At 44.0% G+C, this 24,136-nt stretch overlaps 1 protein-coding gene across 1 annotated transcript in view; it reads right to left on the reverse strand.

Moving 5' to 3' along the window:
* The window catches only part of LOC124689977, a 37,490-nt gene extending 16,390 nt beyond the window's left edge, over positions 1-21,100 (reverse strand). Inside the window, exons 1-2 of the mRNA XM_047223428.1 lie at positions 20,364-21,100; positions 19,065-19,116 (exon numbers count right to left, since the gene is read on the reverse strand). Of these exons, the coding sequence (XP_047079384.1) occupies positions 19,065-19,116; positions 20,364-21,057 (746 nt within the window). The 5' untranslated portion in view covers positions 21,058-21,100. The remainder of the gene's footprint in view (positions 1-19,064; positions 19,117-20,363) is intronic.
* Between the last annotated feature and the right edge of the window lie 3,036 nt (positions 21,101-24,136).

Below are 24,136 nucleotides of genomic sequence, written 5' to 3' on the forward strand. Positions count from 1 at the left end.
CACGTTTAAGATAAACCCTAGTTCATAGTTGTTTGCTACACAAAACTATTGATACCTACACTCTCCAATTCGTTTCGATCTGGAGTTTTATGCTATTGAAAATTTGTGTGATCTGTGAATTGATCGTAGCGAACAAGAGGGGGGGGGGGGGTGAATGGCGCTACGGCAAGTTTTAATCTTTTTCAATTTTTAGTGCAACGGAAGGTAAAGGTGATAACTTTAGCGATAGCGGTGATCCTACAATGACCCTAGGACAAGTGCAACTAGCAAAGGAATCAACAAGATAGTAAGAGTAAGGAGCGGGACAACCGGGGGCGCGGAGACGAGGCGAGGTTTGTTTCCTGCAGTTCCTTCCACAATAGGAAGTACGTCTGCGTTGAGGAGGTGCTAGTCTCACACAAGAGACTAGACGGCCATACCACGAAGGAAGGCCTCACCTTCTTCCTCGAGAGAGCTCCACGAAGGTGTGATACGTCCAATTTGCATCACTATTTTATATCATAATTTGCCGTTATTCATTGATATATTTCATATTGGGACACAATACTTATGTTATTTCATCTATTTTGCATGTTTCATGATTATTTGGAGATCGAGCACCGGAGCCGGGATTCTCGCTGGAAAAAGCACCGTCAGATGCAATATTTCGGAAGATCAACCGTGGAAGGAAGTTTTACGTAAAATCCTATTTTTCCGGATGACGGAGGAAGCCGAAGGGGGAGCCAGTGGACCCAGGGTGGGCCCACACCATAGGGTGGCGCGGCCCATGGCCCGGCCGCGCCACCATGTGGTGTGGGGCCCCTCGGCCTCTTTCGCCTCCTTTTCTTCGCGAAACCCTTCGTCCCGAAGACCTAAGCCACAGAGGAATCCTCACGAAGGGTTACAGCCCGCCTCCGCGGGGCGGAGAACACCGGAGAGAAAAGAGCTCTCCGGCGGGCAGGAATCCGCCGGGGAAATTCCTCCCGGAGGGGGAAATCGACGCCATCGTCACCGCCATCGAGCTGGACATCATCTCCATCACCATCATCATCATCTCCACCATCATCACCGCCATCTCCTCCGCAGCACCTCGTCACCGCCGTAGCAATTTGGGTTTGATCTTGATTGTTTGATAGGGGAAACTCTCCCGTATTGATTTATACTTGTTGTTGATGCTATTGAGTGAAACCATTGAACCAAGGTTTATGTTCAGATTGTTATTCATCATCATATCACCTCTGATCATGTTCCATATGATGTCTCGTGAGTAGTTCGTTTAGTTCTTGAGGACATGGGTGAAGTCTAATTGTTAGTAGTGAACTATGGTTGAGTAATATTCAATGTTATGATATTTAAGTTGTGGTGTTATTCTTCTAGTGGTGTCGTGTGAACGTCGACTACACGACACTTCACCATTTATGGGCCTAGGGGAATGCATCTTGTACTCGTTTGCCAATTGCGGGGTTGCCGGAGTGACGAAACCTAAACCCCCGTTGGTATATCGATGCAGGAGGGATCGCAGGATCTCGCAGTTTAAGGCCGTGGTTAGATTTATCTTAATTACTTTCTTGTAGTTGCGGATGCTTGCAAGGGGTATAATCACAAGTATGTATTAGTCCTAGGAAGGGCGGTACATTAGCACAGGTTCACCCACACAACACTTATCAAAACAATGAAGATTAATCAGCCGTATGTAGCGAAAGCACTAGACTAAAATCCCGTGTGTCCTCGAGAACGTTTGGTCATTATAAGTAAACAAACCGGCTTGTCCTTTGTGCTAAAAAGGATTGGGCCACTCGCTGCAATTATTTCTCTCGCATTTTACTTACTCGTACTTTATTCATCCGTTACATCAAAACCCCCGAATACTTGTCTCGTGAGCATTTACAAGTGAAACCTTCATCGAAACCGCTTGTCAACACCTTCTCGCTCCTCGTTGGGATCGACATTCTTACTTATCGAAGATACTACGATACACCCCCTATACTTGTGGGTCATCAAGACTATTTTCCGGCGCCGTTGCCGGGGAGTGAAGCGCTATTGGTAAGTGGAATTGGTAAGGAAAACCTTTACCGTTTGTGCTGATTTTATTTCTGCCCGCTCGCTATAAGTCATTATGGAGAGATCTTCTCTTCAATTTCTATTTGGGAAATCTACTACTACCGCAACGGTAGTGGATGAGGCGCCAGGTGAGGAAGTAATACCATATAAAATACCTACGAAAATTATTGAACATGTTATGGATAACCGCTATGAAGGGGATGGAACCGTCCATCCCGGTGATCATTTACTGTTTTTGCATGAATTATGCGGGTTATTCAAATGTGCAGTATTGCTATGAATGAAGTTAGGAAGAAACTATTCTCTATATCGCCGTCCGGTAAAGCGGCGCATTGGTATAAATTGTCGAAGAATGGTGATTCTCTTGATTGGGAGGACATTGTGCCTTTATTCTATTCCAAATTTTATCCTCCAAGTGAAATTCACAAAGATCGGAACCGCATATATAATTTCTGGCCTCATGATGGAGAGAGTATTGCCCAAGCTTGGGGGAGATTGAAGTCTTTAATGCTCAAATGCCCCATTCATGAGCTTCCCGGTAATATTATTATTGATAATTTCTATGCAAGACTTTCTTTTCAAGACAAGACCTTGCCGGATACTTCTTGTTCTCGGATCATTTACACGCAACAAAGAAGAGTTTAAAAGGGACCTTCTTGATCGGATCCAAGAAAATACCGAAGGTTGGGAGAACGACAAAGATAGAGAATCGTGTATAATTTATGATTATAAATGCATTGAAGCTTTTATGGATACTGATACATTTCGTAATATGAGTGCTACATATGGTCTTGATTCTCAAGTTGCCGCAAACCTTTATAAAGCTTTTGCCTCTCATTATGAATTGCCTAAGAAGAATTTTGATAAGTATCATGAACCGTATAAAGATAAAATTGATTCATCTATTAATAAGTGTGTTGTAATTGAAACCGCCGATCGTGTTATTCCCGAAGCTTATATTGAAAAAACTCCTTTTCCCGCTAAAATGAAAGAGTACTGTTATAAATAGTGCGGTTCATAAAAGTGAAAAGAAACCTAGAGAACCCGAAGAACAAATAAAAGTTGAACCCGCCGTTGCAATAGTTAAAGATCTTGTGACTGAAAATGTTGAGGATGGTCATATTATTTTCTCGTGAAGATGCTTCTAATATTGTTTCACATCCTAATAAACCCAAACAAGCTAGTGTTCCTATGCTATCCGTTAAAATTGGTGATCATTGCTATTATGGTTTATGTGATATTGGTGCAAGTGTTAGTGCTATACCTTATGAGCTTTACACGGAGATTATGCACGAAATTGATTCTTGTGAACTTGAAGATATTGATGTGGTTATTCAGCTGGCTAATAGAGAAACTATTTCACCAATTGGTATTGTTCGAGATGTGGAAGTTCTATGTGGTAAGATTAAATATCCCGCTGACTTTTTGGTACTTGGTTCTGCCGCTAGTGATTATTGTCCTATCATTTTTGGTAGACCTTTTCTAAATACTTGTGGAGCTATTATAGATTGCAAGAAAGAGAAAATTTTGACTAAATTTGCTGGTGAATCTTATGAGTTTAACTTCTCTAAATTTACTAAAACTCCTTATAAAGCTGATTTGCCTAGTAATGATTTTAAAATGGAGCAAGTGTGCATCTATTGTTCTTGTTCCTAACAATCCTTTGCAGCAACATTTGGAGGATAGCGAGAGTGAAGTTTTTAGGAAAGAAAGAGAGGAGCTTGAGGAGATTTTTCTTCGCCAACCTATTCTCAAGCATGATTTACCGATGGAAGACTTGGGTACAACACCGCCACCAAAGGAAGATCCTGTTTTTGATTTAAAGCCTTTACCCGATAATCTTAAATATGCTCATATTGATGATAAGAAAATATATCCCGTTATTATTAGTTCTAAGCTTACAGTAGTTTGAAGAAGAAAGATTATTGCAAATATTGAAGAAACACCGAAGTGCTATTGGCTATACTCTTGATGACTTGAAGGGGATTTCTCCCTCTATTTGCCAACACGCCATTAATATGGAAGATGATGCGAAGCCCGTTGTTGAACCTCAGCCGTCGTCTAATTCCCAAGATGAAGGATGTGGTAAGAAATGAGGTATTACGACTTCTTGAAGCCGGTATTATATATCCTATTGCCGATAGTAGATGGGTTAGTCCCGTGCATTGCGTTCCTAAGAAAGGAGGAATGACCGTTGTGCCTAATGATAATGATGAGCTCATACCTCAAAGAGTAGTTGTAGGGTATAGAATGTGCATTGATTATCGAAAAGTTAATAAAGTTACTAAGAAAGATCATTACCCTTTACCATTTATTGATCAAATGCTAGAAAGGTTATCTAAAAATACTCATTTTTGCTTTCTTGATGGTTATTCTGGGTTTTCACAAATTGTCGTTAAAGCTAAAGATCAAGAGAAAACCACTTTTACTTGTCCCTATGGAACTTATGCTTATAGGCGTATGCCTTTTGGTTTATGTAATGCTCCCGCTACTTTTCAAAGATGCATGTCTGCTATTTTTCATGGCTTTTGTGAGAGTATTGTGGAAGTATTCATGGATGATTTTTCTGTCTATGGGAATTCATTTGATAGTTGCTTGCGAAACCTTGATAAAGTTTTGCAGTAGATGTGAAGAAACTAACCTTGTTCTTAATTGGGAGAAATGCCACTTTATGGTTAATGAAGGAATTGTATTGGGACATAAAATTTCCGAGAGAGGTATTGAAGTTGATAGAGCTAAAGTTGAAGCTATTGAGAAGATGCCCTATCCGAGGGATGTTAAAGGTATTCGTAGTGTTCTTGGTCATGCCGGGTTTTATAGGAGATTTATTAAAGATTTCTCCAAGATTTCAAAGCCTCTTACTAATCTTCTTCAAAAAGATGTACCTTTTGTTTTTGATGATGATTGTAAGGAAGCTTTTGAAACTCTAAAGAAAGCCTTAACAACTGCTCCTATAGTTGAACCTCCCGATTGGAATTTACCTTTTGAAATTATGTGTGATGCTAGTGATTTTGCCGTAGGCGCTGTTCTTGGACAGCGAGTAGATAAAAAATTAAATGTTATTCATTATGCTAGCAAGACTCTTGATGCTGCTCAAAGAAATTATGCTACTACCGAAAAAGAATTGTTAGCCGTAGTCTTTGCTTGTGATAAATTTAGATCTTATATTGTTGATTCAAAAGTTACAATTCATACCGATCATGCCGCAATTAGATACCTTATGACAAAGAAAGATGCTAAGCCGAGGCTTATTAGATGGGTACTTCTTTTGCAAGAATTTGATTTACATATTGTAGATAGGAAAGGTGCCGATAATCCCGTTGCCGATAATTTGTCTAGATTGGAAAATATTGCTTATGATCCCGTTCCCGTTAATGATAGTTTTCCAAATGAACAATTGGCTGTAATAAAGGTGAGCTCGCGAGACAGATCCTTGGTATGCCGATTATGCTAACTTTATTGTTTCCAAGTACTTGCCTCCAACCTTTTCAGCTTCAGCAGAGGAGGAAATTCTTTTATGACTTGAGGCATTATTTCCGGGATGACCCACACTTATATAAAGAAGGAGTGGATGGTATTATGCGAAGGTGTGTTCCCGAATATGAACAACAAGAGATATTGAGTAAATGTCATGGCAGTGCTTATGGAGGACATCACGCCGGAGATAGAACCGCGCAAAAGGTTCTACAATCAGGTTTTTATTGGCCAACTCTCTTCAAAGATGCAAGGAAGTTTATTTTATCTTGTGATGAATGTCAAAGGGTTGGTAATATCTCCGTACGCAATGAAATGCCTATGAATTATACTCTTGTTATTGAACCGTTTGATTGTTGGGGATTTGACTTCATGGGACCTTTTCCCTCTTCAAAAGGTAACACTCATATACTTGTTGCCGTTGATTATGTTACTAAATGGGTGGAAGCCATACCTACAAAAAGTGCCGATGGTGAGACCTCTTTAAAAATGCTTTTAGATATTATTTTTCCTAGATTTGGAGTACCTAGATATATTATGACCGATGGAGGTTCTCATTTTATTCATGGAGGTTTTAGAAAAACTCTTGCTAAGTATGGTATTAATCATAGAATTGCTTCCGCTTATCACCCTCAAAGTAGTGGTCAAGTAGAACTATCAAATAGAGAAATTAAATCTATCTTGCGGAAAACCGTTAATAAATCTAGAAAGAATTGGGCTAGTAAATTGAAAGACGCACTATGGGCTTATAGAACTCGCTTATAAAAACCCCATGGGAATGTCACCTTATAAAATGGTCTACGGAAAAGCTTGTCATTTACCTTTAGAACTAGAACACAAAGCTTATCGGGCCGTTAGAGAATTAAATAAAGATCCTAAACTTGCCGGTGATAAGAGGTTGCTACAATTAAGTTCTCTAGATGAATGGAGAAGTGAAGCTTATGAAAATGCTAAACTCTTTAAAGAAAAAGTTAAAAAATGGCATGATAGAAGGATCATCAAAAGAGAGTTTAATATTGGGGATAAAGTCCTATTGTATCGGTCTCGTCTCACATTCTTTGCAGGGAAATTACTCTCGAAATGGGAAGGACCATATGTTGTTGAGGAGGTGTATCGTTCAGGAGCAATTAAAATTAGCTCTCTCCAAGGCAATGCTACGCAAGTGGTGAATGGACAAAGACTCAAGCATTATATCTCGTGTGATTCTTATAATGTTGATGTTGATATTATTCGAGTGGAAACACCGGAGGCTTTCATCAAGGGACAAATTGACAGTCCGCCGTAACTCGACTTTGAATAGGTAACAAGATCGGTAATGAAAAGTTCGCGATTTACTTTCCGAACATTATTTTTGTTGTTTTTGGAAAATATGAAAAATTACGAGTTCGAAACGGAGTGGAAAGGACGCACGAGGGCGTGCCACCATAGGCCGGCGCGGCCTGACCCGGGCCCGCGCCGACCTATGGTCCGGCCGCCTCGTCGCCCCTTTCCGACTCTGGTTCGATCCGGTACTTTCCGTTTGTTCTGAAAATTTTTATTATAAAATCCCCCGACCCCCGGAGGTCCGTATATCGTTTTCTCGACGTGTTTTGTTTCGAGCTGTTTCGCCAGATCTCGTTTTCGCTTAGAGGCACCATGGTCTCCAAGAACAAGGGCAAGGGGCTTTCGGAGGAAGAAGTGAAGGAGGTGCCATCGAGACAAGATCAAGCAAGCCGGAGGGAGCAAGCAAATCTTGGTGGGATCCGTTGACACTCAACGTTCTTTTTCTCATAACTTGCAGGGACCTCTACCACCCGCTCTTAGCCTCGACTCCTTCCCCATGATGGAAGAAGTTCTACGGATTACCGATGAGTTTTGTGATCAATATCGGGCTCTAAGAAGAGAAGTGGAGATACTCCAGAGGAGAATTGCCGTCTCCGAAGAATGATTGAATACCACTCGATTCGCATCACAAGGTCGTCATCGCCAACCTCGTATAACAATGAATCTCTTCGAATCTTAGTGCAGAATTGTCAAGCCGAGAAACCGAAGTTGAAGGAGTTTATTAAGAAGCGCGGGAAGAGTTCATCACCACCATCGCCAAAGGAGTAATCCATCATCGGTATTGGCATCCCCTTGGTTTGTTCCAAGCTTGGGGAGTGCCGCGTATCACATTATCATTACCTTTTACTTTTTACTATCAAGTAGTGTCATATCATGAGTAGGGAAGTTATCGTATGAGATGGGTTGCGTATGGAAGTATCTCTCCTTTAGTTTGTCTATGTATCCCTTGGTGTGAGTTATCGTTATGGAATATTAATGAGAAGTCTTATCATTTACATATTGCACATCTTATTTTAGTTTGCAATTTCTACTATATGATTGATCTTGATTTTAGTATTGGTACCACTTTGGGAGCATTGAGTTAATCTATTTGGTTTTGGCAAACTTAGCAATGGTCAATAGCAACAACACTTTGAGTTTTAGAAGAATAGAGGAAGTACATGTAGAAGATATTATTATCTTTCTTATCGCTCTTAGCTTAGTATTCTAAAGTTAAAACTGTTTGTGCTTACAAGTAAGATGCATGATTGTTTCTATCACATGTATATTTGTTTGTTTCCCTCAACTCTTATGCTTGCTAATTAACCTTGCTAGCCAAAGACCCGTACCGAGAGGGAATACTTTCGTGCATCCAAACCTGAACCCAAACCTATGCCATTTGTGTCCACCATACCTACCTACCGCATGGTATTGTTTGCCATTCCAAGTAAATACTTCATGTGCTACCTTTAAACAATTCAAAACTTATTACTTCTTATTTGTGTCAATGTTTTATAGCTCATGAGGAAGTATGTGGTGTTTTATCTTTCAGCCTTGTTAGGCAGCCTCCACTAAAGGACTAGTGGCTTCATCCACTTATCCTATAATTTTGCAATAAGAGCCGGCAACGGGGTTCCCAGCCCCAATTAATCAACTTTCATTAATAATTCTCTTCACATGTTTTGCCCCGATTCATCAGTAAGCAACTTAATTTTGCAATAGACACTCCTCCATGGTATGAGATTGTTGGAAGGCACCCGAGGATTCGGTTAGCCATGGCTTGTGTAAGCAAAGGTTGGGGGGAGTGTCACCCTTAAATAAACTAAAATACATGTGTAAACAAAAGAGAAGAGGGATGATCTACCTTGCCGGTAGAGATAACGTCCTTCATGGGAGCCGCTCTTTGGAGGTTTGTTTGGCAAGGGGGTTAGAGTACCCGCTACCAGCCGTTGACAACAACAAACACCTCTCAAAACTTTACTTTTATTCTCTTTATATGATTTCAAAACTGAAAAAGCTCTAGCACATGATTTAATCTCTCGCTTCCTCTCGCGAAGGGCCTGTCTTTTACTTTATGTTGAGTCAATAAACCTATTTCCCTCCATCTCAAGCAAGCATTTGAGTTGTTGTGATTAAACTATTATATTGTGATTTGCTTCATCATGTCTTTACTCTTTCTTGTTTAGTACAAGTTTTACCTTGAATGAATATAGCTTTGAAAGTCATCAATGATTAATATGATTGAGTATGCAAGTTTACCATAAGCTTTTGATATGAGAGCGCTGCTCAATAGATGAATATAATCTGTTAAATGTTCTCTGACCAAGAACAAAGTTTGCCATCACCAATTATGATTCCTTATGCACCTTTATTTGTGACTACCTTATACTTGTTTCAAGATTGAGTTATATGAGGAAGTTGTTTACTATAATGTCTTGTGTGAATGAATATGATGCTTCTTGTCCGTATTTTATTTATCGACTCTTCACTCCATAAACATGTGGACCCGTTTACGTAGTTCGCTCGCTTGGGGACAAGCGAAGTCTAAGCTTGGGGGAGTTGATACGTCCAATTTGCATCACTATTTTATATCATAATTTGCCGTTATTCATTGATATATTTCATATTGGAACACAATACTTATGTTATTTCATCTATTTTGCATGTTTCATGATTATTTGGAGATCGAGCACCGGAGCCGGATTCTCGCCGGAAAAGCACCGTCGGATGCAATATTTCGGAAGATCAACCGTGGAAGGAAGTTTTACGTAAAATCCTATTTTTCCAGATGACGGAGGAAGCCGAAGGGGGAGCCAGTGGACCTGTGGTGGGCCCACACCATAGGGTGGCGCGGCCCATGGCCCGGCCGCGCCACCATGTGGTGTGGGGCCCCTCGGCCTCTTTCGCCTCCTTTTCTTCGCGAAACCCTTCGTCCCGAAGACCTAAGCCACAGAGGAATCCTCACGAAGGGTTACAGCCCGCCTCTCGCGGGGCGGAGAACACCAGAGAGAAAAGAGCTCTCCGGCGGGCAGGAATCCGCCGGGGAAATTCCTCCCGGAGGGGGAAATCGACGCCATCGTCACCGCCATCGAGCTGGACATCATCTCCATCACCATCATCATCATCTCCACCATCATCACCGCCATCTCCTCCGCAGCACCTCGTCACCGCCGTAGCAATTTGGGTTTGATCTTGATTGTTTGATAGGGGAAACTCTCCCGTATCTATTTCATACTTGTTGTTGATGCTATTGAGTGAAACCATTGAACCAAGTTTATGTTCAGATTGTTATTCATCATCATATCACCTCTGATCATGTTCCATATGATGTCTCGTGAGTAGTTCGTTTAGTTCTTGAGGACATGGGTGAAGTCTAATTGTTAGTAGTGAACTATGGTTGAGTAATATTCAATGTTATGATATTTAAGTTGTGGTGTTATTCTTCTAGTGGTGTCGTGTGAACGTCGACTACACGACACTTCACCATTTATGGGCCTAGGGGAATGCATCTTGTACTCGTTTGCCAATTGCGGGGTTGCCGGAGTGACGAAACCTAAACCCCCGTTGGTATATCGATGCAGGAGGGATCGCAGGATCTCGCAGTTTAAGGCCGTGGTTAGATTTATCTTAATTACTTTCTTGTAGTTGCGGATGCTTGCAAGGGGTATAATCACAAGTATGTATTAGTCCTAGGAAGGGCGGTACATTAGCACAGGTTCACCCACACAACACTTATCAAAACAATGAAGATTAATCAGCCGTATGTAGCGAAAGCACTAGACTAAAATCCCGTGTGTCCTCGAGAACGTTTGGTCATTATAAGTAAACAAACCGGCTTGTCCTTTGTGCTAAAAAGGATTGGGCCACTCGCTGCAATTATTTCTCTCGCATTTTACTTACTCGTACTTTATTCATCCGTTACATCAAAACCCCCGAATACTTGTCTCGTGAGCATTTACAAGTGAAACCTTCATCGAAACTGCTTGTCAACACCTTCTGCTCCTCGTTGGGATCGACATTCTTACTTATCGAAGATACTACGATACACCCCCTATACTTGTGGGTCATCAAGGTGCTCCCCCTTCTCCACTAAGGCACCGGTCGAGGCGGTGATTCCTTCACAAGGTTGGGGCGAGCTCCACACCACAAGGAGGCTCCCAACAACCCATGGAGCTAGTACAACACCAAGCTAGCCTCCATGGATGCACTTCCTCCAATGTCCCACAATAGGAACCCTAGCACCAAGCTCCACTAAGGAATATCAAGGATTGGTGAAATCTCTCTTGGTAGAACTATAGATCGGGGTCTCCTCCACCACTCCTCAAAATTTGGGCAAGATTGGTTGGATGGTTGGCGAGATCCTCAAGGATTAAGCTCAGCAACAATGGAGGAGAGAGAGGGAGGAGAGATAAAATCGTGTTGGGGAAGAAGGAGCCCTTAAATAGGCTCCTCCAAATCCAACCGTTATGTCCGAGTTTTGCCTAAGCGGTACTACCGCTTTTGGGAAGCGGTACTACCGCTCTGAGTTCGAATTCCCCAGATCTGGTCCACGTGGGCGCAGAGCGGTACTACCGCTAGAGGTACCGCAATGGGGTCCAAACCTTACTGGATCCCAAGCGGTACCGGAGCGGTACTAGAACGGTACTGCCGTAACTAGTTTACGGTACATGAACGGTACCGTAGACGGTACTACCGCCCGTGAGCGGTACTACCGCTTCGGGTACTGTAGAGGTACCACAACTAGTATTCTGGGTCAGTTTCAGCAGAACTCGGAGCGGTACCGAGGGCGGTACCTATAGGGGTAGCTGTACTACCGTTATAGGTACCGGTAGTACCGGCCTGACTAAAACTGGTTTTCTCCCCTTTTTCTCTCCAGCCAAGTCACCTCGCGATACACACACAAAACCAGAAAACCTATCAACTACGCTTCAGTCTTCCGATCTTGACGTGTCCAGCGAGGTCACCGTGCACTTGCAAATCTAACAATGATACTCAAGGCACACGGTGAGATTACTCAAGTGTTGTCATCAAACACACAAAACTTGGGGTTTAAACCTTGCTCTTACAATCTCCCCCTTTTTGGTGTTTGATGTCAACACAAGATTTGACAATAACATATGATATTATGATGAGATACTTAGATTTGCAAAAACTTGACGGAGCTCCCCCTACACATGTGCATATCATAAATATGTATTTGAATACTATTTGAATACAAATACACATGTTCTAGAGACATCACTCCCCCTAGTTTCTACAAACCAAGCACATATGCAACATGGATAAATGAAATGACATGTTCAAGAAGCATATGCCCAATATGGAGGCAATGTAAGATCATGCAAGGAGATTTGGGGTGAAGTTATCATACCATAGCCTTGAGAATATCCAAACTCACCATAAGATGCCTCCAAAGGGTTGTTGATGTAGCTAAACGAAAAGATAAGCAACTAGAACCAAAAGGCTACAAACAACAAAGGTCCCCATCCACATAGGAACTTCTCCCCCTTTGGCATCGGAACACCAAAAAGGAGGGTAAAGAAACTAGAAGGATGGAGAAAAAGAACATACAACCAAGTTTGCAAAAACCAAAAAGGAAAACAAGCTTGAATGATGTTCTCCAAAAACACGAAGAAAAAGAAAGAAGAAGAAGGACAAAAAGAAGGTCACAAAGAAACATAAAGAACCGAAAACCCCTCAAAGAGGAGGTTGGTGGCCGAAGCCACCGTGTAAGAGTGTAGTAGTGTGAGGTCGCGTAGATGTATCTAGGACTCACGGACTACAACTCAACATGAAGCTCATAAGTCACTCAATTGACAAATAGCATATGTTTTGGATTTCTTTATGCATTATGGGGGGAGGGATAGCTCAATAGATTTAAACCGCACTCCCCCTATGTTCATGCGTGCCTTTCAACTAGATATAAGGGTTAGGAGTGGTATGTGTGCACGACGGTCAAGCAAAGTTCGATGGATCAATGATATTTAGCTAATGCCTCAACTCAATGAAACGCTTCTCATCCAAGGGCTTTGTGAAGATGTCCGCCAATTGCTCCTTGGTGCCAATGTAGGATAAATAGTTGCTTTTATTATCTTTGGTTTTATCCTATTTAGTTTTATTAGGTTCTTTATTTGGTTCTTGTTTCTTTGTCAGTTTCACTTATAATTGGAAAACAACAACAAAAAAGGGGGTTTGAGAGCTCCATCAAATAATCATGCCCATCTTAAATGGCTATAAAGAAAGAGCTTTATGGGAGACAACCCAATATGTTTATATTTCGTTATTTACTCGCTTTGTTGAGTCTTGGAAGTCATTACTACCGTAATGACCCCTCCTTATCATGTTTGTTTTGTTTTTGTGCCAAGAATTGCCTCTAATGGTAAGAAAGTGGTATTTGGGAGATTTGCAATCTTGTTTACTCGTTTCGGTTCGTCACGAGAAAAATCGCCAAAAATCACCAGAACGTAAGTTTGAGCTGCCAATTTACGAGCATCTTCCCCAGGTATTTATCTAACTTTCATTAGTTCAGAGTTTTTCGAGTTACGCAGCGTAACTAGTTTTCAAAAATCAATTTTTACGAACTGTTCTGTTTTGACAGATTCTTACACTGTTTTGCATTTGCATCTTTTTGACCACCTTTTTGAGTTCTCTTGGTCAAAGAACCTTATTGAAGTTGTGCTACAGTAGCTAATGCTTATTAAAATGCTTTCCATATGTCATACTGAACTTTGTAGATTTGATTAATATTATCATTGCACTAACGCTGCTAATGAGATTTGTGATGAGTTTTGTATGAAGGAAGTTTTCAAGTGTAGGAAAGAAGAATGATGAGATGAGATGAAGAATGGAAAAAAGCTCAATCTTGGAGATGCCCATGTCACCCCAAGATATATTCAAGAAGTAGAAGCGTCAAAGCTTGGGGATGCCCAAGGCATCCCCTTCTTCATCAATAAAAGTATCAGGTCTTGTTTCTGTTCACTATATTTTTATTGCTTCATATACTATGTGTTATTCTTGGAGCGTCTTTATTTTCTGTTGTGTATTTTATTTTAAGTAAAGTGGGCACCATCATACCATGTTTGTTTGGGAGAGAGACACGCTACGTTTTAAGTCTACAATCTGTAGGCATTGACGAGTTAATCCCTCATCAATTGACGTCGTCTGTGGGAAGGCGAGGTCGCAAGGTCTTGATCTCGATGGCATCGTCAACATCATCGTCAATAGCAAGCAACGTGATGGACAGAGGTAAACGAGTCCAACCTGATTTCACCGATTTTGTTCCTACCCCTCCCGCCCGCTTGCATGCATATGCAGATCTGGAGAAGTCAACGGAGATGACGTTCGGGAGCTTCCAGTTCCTCGTCGGGAAAGAAGGATCGCATCGTCTCTGAATGTACTAGGACGTCGCCTAGAGGGGGGGGGGGTGAATAGGCGGTGTATAAAAACTTCTACTTGAGAGCTAAACTAGGCGGAATAAAACTACTCATGTGTTTACTAGTTTAGCTCAAGGCCTATCAACTAGGGGTTTTCCTAAGTGCTCCAACAACCTATGCTAGCATGATGAGCAACAAGGTAATAACAAGATAGGCATAGCATCAAGCATGATAGATATCACAATGTAAAGCGCATAGGTAAAGGAGCTCGGGTTGAGAAGTAACCGGTGCACGAGCAGACGAGGATGTATCCCGAAGTTCACACCCAAGGGTGCTACGTCTCCGTTGGAGCGGTGTGGAGGCACGAGGCACTCCAAGAAGCCAACTAGGGCCACCGTATTCTCCTCGAGCCTTTCCACCAAAGGAAAGCCTCGATCCACTAAGGGACCCTTGAGGGTGGTCACCGAACCCGTACAAGCTTGGGCAAACACCCAAGTATCAACCTTGAGGCAACTCCACAACACGGAGGCTCTCAAGTACACGGCCACAAGAGGCAACACACACCACCAAGGAAACACACTCCACCTAGGATGCTAATGCGCCACAAGAGGCTAACACACTCCACCAAGGAAACCAACTCCACCAAGGATGCGCTGCGCCACAAGAGGCTAACACACTCCACCAAGGAAACCAACTCCACCAAGGATGCGATGCGCCACAAGAGGCTAACACACTCCACCAAGGAAACCAACTCCACCAAGGATGCGATGCGCCACAAGAGGCAAGATGGCCACTAAGGCAAGAACACCACTAAGGAGGAACACACACACCCTACGAGATCGAAACCCCGGAGAGAGCACAACCGATGCACCTAATGCAATGGCTAAGAACACCACTAGGATGCCCAAGTTCTTCTCTCCCAAATTCCAACAAAGCTAGAAGAAGCTATTGGGGGAATAAGGGAGGAAGAACAAAGTGAGGAGAATCACCAAGAAACTCCATGATCTAGATCTAGCAAGATCCTCTCACTTAGAGGAGGATTCAATTGGTGAAGCTCTAGATCTAGATCTCCTCTCTCCTTTCCCCCAAAAAAATGCAACAAATAGTGGGGGGATCAAGATGAGGAAAAAAGAACCCAAGGTCAACAATGGAGGAGAGAGAGTGGAGGTGCAGGGTTAGTTTGGGCGGAGGTGGAAGAGAGGTATAAATAGGGGCTGCAAAATATAGCTGTTGGGGCTGAGAAAACGGTCAGATCCGCGCCCAAAGCGGTACTACCGCTTGTCGGAGCGGTACTACCGCTCGCGCGAGATCTGCGCAGAAAACAGCTGGAAAACGCCCCAAACCGGTAGTACCACTGCGCGGAGCGGTACTACCGCTTGTGTTCAGATCTGAGAAATATCACAGCAAATCGGCGTAAGAGAGAGAGGGAACAGCGTGGCAGGTAGCAGCGCAACAGGGCGGCAGCAGTGCATGCGCGGGCATGCAGCGCAGCAGCCAACAACGCGGCAGGCGAGCAGCGTGCGAGGCAGCAGCGCGGCAGCAGCGCGCGAGCGGACAGCGTGGGATGGCGTGCCGTCTCCCGCGCGGGATCCGTACGACGCTCGTACGGCGCGCGGTCAACGCCACACCGAGGCGAGCGCGGGCTGGCGCTGAGCGGGGGCGTGGCCTGGGCGAGCAAGCGAGCAGCGGTGCGGTGGAGTTGGGCTGCGGCGGCGGCCCAAGGAGGAGAGGAAGAGGTGCGGGCTGAGGAAGAAAGAAGAAAAGCTGGGAAGAAGAAACTGGGCCAAGCGGTAGTACCGGCCCGGTACCGGCCTGGTACCGTAACTGAGTTACGGTACTACCGGCCTGGTACCGGCCTAGTACCGCTGAGTATCCAGTAAGCAAAAACCGCACGGGTGGTACTTGGGCCGGTATCACCAGCGGTAGTACCGCCCGGCCCAAAACGCTTTTTCTTTTTCTTTTTCAAATATGATGCACTCTAAAAATCATATCTTGAGCTAGGAAACTCGGAATGACATGAGACCAGTTTTGTTGGAAAGAGGGCGACAAGAGCTACCTTCTCACATGATAAAATCATGGAAAAGAGTGAGTGATGATTTTCCCATGGTCATAGAGGTGTAACCTCTCAATACGGTATATCGGGAAAATCATCACTCTCGCCTATGCAATATGTGATGCAATAGAAATCCGTTTCATGCATAAGAACCAAGAAGAACCAAGAACACGATGCAATGCATGCAAGGTTTGAGCTCTCTCCGATGATACGACCCACTATCCTATCGAGCACAAACCTAGTCCTTGCGCGATCTTCTCGAGTCGGCAAGCTCCGCCTCCATACTCTTCATGATTGTCCATGCCACCGTCTTCCTTCATCTTGTACGCACACCACCGTCTTCATCCATCTTCAATGCTGTCTTCTCTCTTCATCTTCTACGCCATCTTTGTCTCTCTTCAACACCATCTTCACCATTGTACTCCGTCTTCTCCATCTTACAACCTTGAGTCCAACATGACTATGGACTTGACCTAAGATTGATTCTTAATGCAACCATTAGTCCATAGGGATTGTCATCAATTACCAAAACCACACATGGGGTAAAGGACATGTTCTTACAATCGCCCCCATTTTGGTAATTGATGACAATCTCTTTGAGAGGGTTTAGATATGGAATTTAGCGAACAACCCAAGTTGAATATTTAGAACAAACTCCCCCATAATATATGCATGTGTGAACGAACTTGAATTTCATTGCATATACCGGCAATTAAAGCCTAGCGGAGTATCCTCTAAATATTCAACCATGCAAAGCAACGAATGCAAGGCATGAAAGGCAAATGCTTAAGAAGAACAAAAGCAATTTCCTTAAACCCTCCAAACTTCTCCCCCATTGGCATCGATGGCCAAAATGGACGAAAGGTTTGAAAGGCCAATATAGTGAGCGTTCCTCCATAAGTTGTGCATTTCTCATAATTGTGAGTGAAATCAAATGCACATATTCAATGACGAATATTCGGAGGAAATCAAACTATATTGAGGATCAAAGATTGCAAGAGGATATGAAGGTGAGACACTATGAAGCAAGCAATCAATGAACCAACACAATGCTCTAAGTAATTATGTGAAAGCTCGCCAAAGTTTGTGCACAAGGTAAACAATTTGCATTGAAGAATAATGTGACGCCCCCAAACCGGTATCCTGAGGATCCCAGCGAACCCGCCGAAATCCGCACGATATCTATTCAGGGACGCCCTCCGACACGACGTGCGCGAAGAATCACACACGTGATGCCAGAGGAATTAACACGAGCGGTAACTTTACAACAGGATTACAATAGAGCCCACAAGATACATATATTACAACAACGACTCCAACGAGTCAAGATACAAAAATACAATACAAAGATCCGAATCATACAGAAGATCGAATACGTCCGGGTACGGACAAGATACAAATTGGACTAAGAGTCCCGAAGATAACCAATGGCGTCCATAACCCCGCCTGAGCCAAGCGCGAAGGGTAACCTTGCTAACGTCGTCATCTCGTACTCGTCAAAGTCGGGCCATCGGTTGCCGACAAAAGGGAGGAAGCAAAAGAGAAAGGGGAAAGGCGAGAGTAAGTACCAAGGAACGAACTCCGGCACGTACTTAGCGAGACCGGAAATGGCTATGCTCGCCGAGCGAGTATAAATATATATCGCCCGGGGCTATATGGTAGGTTTAACGGCGAAGCAAAACTATAACCAATAGAGACACGCTACAACATCCGTCTACTCAGAGAAGATAAGAGAGCACATAAGGTAACAGATAAATACTACACAAACATAACTCGACTCGATTACACATATCCCCTTCAACAAAGCGAAGAGGCAATGTAAAAGGCACTCAACGGTGGACAAGTTTTATTAGGTATCGGTTGTAGTAATGCTATATTACTACACAAGTTATTAGCAGATTATTAGCAACAAGATAACGGTGCAAGTTGTTCTATGATCAAGCTATACAATTCCAAGTCGTCCATAACCGCGGACACGGCTTATCGATAAGATGTACACCCCGCAGGGGTTGCCCAAATGTAACCATACGCATGCTCGACCCACTTACGACGAGTGGATGTCTCACAACAAGACCGTTCCCAGTTCAACAAGAAAGTCTAGGGGGCCACCCAACTAAGCTACCCGTGACGAAGTCCGGCCGTACTCCGAGACGGACTCGGGGTTTGCGTCGGCGGCTAGGCGTGCAAACCACACGCTTCGCTAAACGTCCCGCGGGGTACGGTGATGTAAGTAAACACCCGAAGGCAACAGGAAGTAAACACCCGAAGGCAACGAGTATAGTAAAGCATGGCATACATGGCATAGGCAAATAAAACCAAGGTTGTGGCCCCCTTTTCAACCGACTTGAGAAAAGGTAATGGGTGAGGGGGTCCCAATAATCGTCCCCACGCATGGGTAGAGCGCTCAATCTCGGAACGTATAACAAGAACTCGGGTCCTAGGGGACATTAGCGAGTCAAAGTTCCGATGCTTTCACAAAAGGGCTCACAGATGCCTCTCGCTACAATTTTAGTTGTTACCAAATAAGTAAAGCATGTGTATCTTCAACAATTGATATAGCATGTGATAACCTCCCAACAACCCAACATATCCCGATAACGGATCGAGGTAAACAACGAGCCTAAACACGCCTACGACTCGCAAGGCTCAAACATCAAGCAACGGCTATGGGTAAGGAATGATACATATAGGATTATTATGGTAAACAAGTGGAATAGGACACGTGACTCGATGAAGAATCGCAACATAAGGATAGCAGTGCGAGGGAGAGAGTAAAGTAGGTGAAGAGAGAGGGCTCGCCCGTGAAAAGTCGTGAGAAGAACTTGTCGTATCTCACAACACCACTTCGTGATCCTATCCGTGAAGAAGCAAATGCTGGAATACACAACGGATGCAAGTCTTACTACTACGGATAAAGAACCAAAGATGCTCAAGATGATATGCATGACATGGCAAAGATGATGCGATGCAACTTATCCAATTTAATCGGAGTCGGAACCCCGAACAATCAAATTAGGTTGGAGTTGCATTTTCTACCGGAAAATTTAAGTGTTGGTTAGCATGGCATAGCATGGCAGGGGTGAGCTACTCAATTTAAACGGGGCGAGAAACCGTATCCGGAAATTCCCAAATACTCCGCATATTAATTATTAGGTGCGATGCAAACTACCACGGCACTACATGATGAGATGGTGAAAGCAGATATATGAATGACATATTATTAATCCTCACATTTTGCTGACCAATGTATATGTATAAAACATTTTATTATGAGTTACCGTTTGAGAAAATATAGAATTTGCAAGATTAAAACGTTTTTCAGAAATTGGAAAGATAGATGAAGGCGGGAAGGGTGGATTTAATCCTCCGATGTTGATATTTGATCCCGGTTCTGGGGCTGGTTCTGGCTTCAAAAGATATAGAAACAAAGACATATTTGTACAGGAATTGTTAACTGAATCTTAATAGAGGTGTTATCTGAAACTGAAGAACAACCACGGAAGAGAGGGCAGAACTAGCCTCAATCAGCGTCGGGGTGCAGAAATAGGTGTGATTCAAACTTGGGCATACAGGGAGCAAACGCATGGAACAAGCAACTGGCTGCTGTGCTCATGTTTGATTGAAAAGCTCACGTAATATTTTCATACATCTCCAGTCACGAGAGCTGAACAAGATAGAAGAAAAAGGAGATGGCTTTTCGATGAGCTCGTGGAGGTATTTAGACACGGGATTTGCTGGGTGGAAGGCATGGGCGCACTCTGCTGATTCTAGTTGCTGACATAAAGAGATGGGCGAGGATTTTGGTAGCACTGGACGGTGGCTTAACTCTGACGAAACTGACGAAAACAACAGCGATGGTGCTCGGTGTCCAAGCTGTGCGTGAAAACGCTGATTTGCTCGTATAACCGTGTGGATCGGAGACTTGTGCGTGGAGTTCTGCAGTGGATCAAAACAATACAGCCGTGCTTGCTGTGAAGTGGTTCGGCGACGCAGCTGTGGGAAACAAGCAGAAACGTGCAGGACATGTGTGGCAACCATGGAGGGCGAATGTGTTTGGGGACGGAGATCGGCAGCTGACAGGGAAATTAGAGGAAGTCGACAGAATCGAATAAGGAGCTCACCGGGGAGGTTGCTGCTGTAGTCGTACGAGTCGGAGGAGATGGGTGCGTCGACGTGGTGCATAAGAAGACGATGGAAAGCACTAGCGGCACGGAGGTTGCAGACATCCATGGCGAAGGTGCACTCGGACAGAAAACAGGCGACAGCTCCGTCAGAATTAGGTGAAGCCAAACAGTGAGAAAATAGGACGGCCAAGAGGGGGAAAAGGGGCGCCATCTCACCAGGAAACTGATGAACACCTCGGCTGGGGTGGACGAGGTCGGAGGCGGCCGGAACCCTTGCCGGAGAGCAGCGGCCGGAGAGGAAGAAGGTGACCTTGACGACGATTGGAAGGCCAGCTGCTAGATTTTCTTGGACAATGAGAACCGCGACGTCAAGGCGACGCTGGAGGTGGCCTCGGCTCGACGAGGGGTGGCCGGAGATGGTCGGACGACGGCGATTCTTCCGGTGGAGTTTGGGATTTGTCTGAATTTTCTGAGACTGACTCTGAATGTCTCTGTATGCAGTCATGTGTTGAGAAGCGAATTTGTGGCGGCGCCAGGAAGGGAACATGCTAGGGTTAGAAGAGTCCTGGAGGCGGCTTTGAGGAGGGGAAAAAGAAGAGCATGTGCAGCGGTGGCTGTGAGCTGTTGTCGACCGCGTGAGCAAGATTGAGCACGCCTCGTGCGTGTGAAGATGACAGAGAGAGCCTCTCATGGAGGAACGCTCCACACATGAAGATAGGCCACTGGGTAGATTAAGAAAGAAAGGAATAAAGATATGGGCCAGGCTGGGCGCTCTCTAATTTTGTAAAACATTGTTGAATTAAGGTGAGAAATAAAGAAACTGGTAAGTAAAGAAAATTTAGAATAAGGTTCAAAACAGCTTTTCAAACTTTCAAAATATTTGCACTAGATTTAAAATTATATTTCAACATATCCAAATAATAATATTTTGGTTTTATTATTATTGAGAAGTGAGAAGGATTTTTATTAAAACATGCAAGGGGTATCATGCCATGATTATGATTATATGAAAAAGAAAACAACAAACAAAAATCTATCAGGGGTATTATCCTGGGTCGCTACAATCGACACCACTAACAAGGAACCTCGCCCCGAGGTTCCACGCCAAGGTACGGGGGGGGGAGAGGTGAACTATCGGATCTTCGGGCGACGTGTCAATCTTCTCGACACCACTAACAAGAATCGTTGTTCCATGTAGAACGGTCGACACCACCAACAAGAAGTCGGAGTTCCGTTAACGATGATGACTCCGGAGAAACAAAGGAAGGAGTAACAGTCACACGGATCCACCAATTCAGGTAACAAGAGCGAATAACAAGAGTAGTCGGTATGGTGATCAGCCCATCCCGCACTCAAAGTATTACTCTACACATGAACAGGAGAGTCGTGTCAGCGAAGATTCGGCGGAGCCAAAGAACAAAGAATTGTAGAACGATTAGAGAGGCATAGATGACATCAATAGAGAAGACGAAGGTTAGCCGCCGGTGATGTCCTAATGTCGGAAATCTTCAGAGATCGGTCCTAATAGGTGAAGGCATAGATCGTCCAACCCACATCGGAACTAAGACTCGGAGAACTCAGATAAGAGAGAAGACTCAAAACTCGCAAAGGTAAGAGGAGAATGAATATAGATAAGAAGAAAAATCAGAGCTAATCAGATCTATCCAACGAGTTTTCAGAAAATAATTTTGACACTAGACACAACACGTCCGTTGGCAAGGTTAACCTATAGACTGGACTAGTGGGGTACCGAAACCTGGGCTCTGATACCAACTTGTGACGCCCCCAAACCGGTATCCTGAGGATCCCAGCGAACCCGCCGAAATCCGCACGATATCGATTCAGGGACGCCCTCCGACACGACGTGCGCGAAGAATCACACACGTGATGCCAGAGGAATTAACACGAGCGGTAACTTTACAACAGGATTACAATAGAGCCCACAAGATACATATATTACAACAACGACTCCAACGAGTCAAGATAAAAAAGTACAATACAAAGATCCGAATCATACAGAAGATCGAATACATCCGGGTACGGACAAGATACAAATTGGACTAAGAGTCCCGAAGATAACCGATGGCGTCCATAACCCCGCCCGTGCCAAGCCGGAAGGGTAACCTTGCTAACGTCGTCATCTCGTACTGTCAAAATCGGGCCATCGCTTGCCGACAAAAGGGAGGAAGCAAAAGAGAAAGGGAAAGGCGAGAGTAAGTACCAAGGAACGAACTCCGGCACGTACTTAGCGAGACCGGAAATGGCTATGCTCGCCGAGCGAGTATAAATATATATCGCCCGGGGCTATATGGTAGGTTTAACGGCGACAGAAACTATAACCAATAGAGACACGCTACAACATCCGTCTACTCGGAGAAGATAAGAGAGCGCATAAGGTAACGAGATAAATACTACACAAACATAACCCGACTCGATTACACATATCCCCTTCAACAAAGCGAAGAGGCAATGTAAAAGGCACTCAACGGTGGACAAGTTTTATTAGGTATCGGTTGTAGTAATGCTATATTACTACACAAGTTATTAGCAGATTATTAGCAACAAGATAACGGTGCAAGTTGTTCTATGATCAAGCTATACAATTCCAAGTCGTCCATAACCGCGGACACGGCTTATCGATAAGATGTACACCCTGCAGGGGTTGCCCAAATGTAACCATACGCATGCTCGACCCACTTACGACGAGTGGATGTCTCACAACAAGACCGTTCCCGAGCTCAACAAGAAAGTCTAGGGGGCCACCCAACTAAGCTACCCGTGACGAAGTCCGGCCGTACTCCGAGACGGACTCAGGGTTTGCGTCGGCGGCTAGGCGTGCAAACCACACGCTTCGCTAAACGTTCCGCGGGGTACAGTACAGAAGTAAACACCCGAAGGCAACAGGAAGTAAACACCCGAAGGCAACAGTATAGTAAAGCATGGCATACATGGCATAGGCAAATAAAACCAAGGTTGTGGCCCCCTTTTCAACTGACTTGAGAAAAGGTAATGGGTGAGGGGGGGTCCCAATAATCGTCCCCACACATGGGTAGAGCGCTCAATCTCGGAACAGATAACAAGAACTCGGGTCCTAGGGGACATTAGCGAGTCAAAGTTCCGATGCTTTCGCAAAAGGGGCTCACAGATGCCTCTGCTTACAATTTTAGTTGTTACCAAATAAGTAAAGCATGTGTATCTTCAACAATTGATATAGCATGTGATAACCTCCCAACAACCCAACATATCCCGATAACAGATCGAGGTAAACAACAGAGCCTAAACACGCCTACGACTCGCAAGGCTCAAACATCAAGCAACGGCTATGGGTAAGGAATGATACATATAGGATTATTATGGTAAACAAGTGGAATAGGACACGTGACTCGATGAAGAATCGCAACATAAGGATAGCAGTGCGAGGGAGAGAGTAAAGTAGGTGAAGAGAGAGGGCTCGCCTGTGAAAAGCTGCAGAAGAACTTGTCGTATCTCACAACACCACTTCGTGATCCTATCCGTGAAGAAGCAAATGCTGGAACACACAACGGATGCAAGTCTTACTACTACGGATAAAGAACCAGCATGCTCAAGATGATATGCATGACATGACAAAGATGATGCGATGCAACTTATCCAATTTAATCGGAGTCGGAACCCCGGACAATCAAATTAGGTTGGAGTTGCATTTTCTACCGGAAAATTTAAGTGTTGGTTAGCATGGCATAGCATGGCAGGGGTGAGCTACTCAATTTAAACGGGGCGAGAAACCGTAT

This window comes from Lolium rigidum, chromosome 2, assembly GCF_022539505.1.
Source record: "Lolium rigidum isolate FL_2022 chromosome 2, APGP_CSIRO_Lrig_0.1, whole genome shotgun sequence".
NCBI lineage: Eukaryota > Viridiplantae > Streptophyta > Magnoliopsida > Poales > Poaceae > Lolium > Lolium rigidum.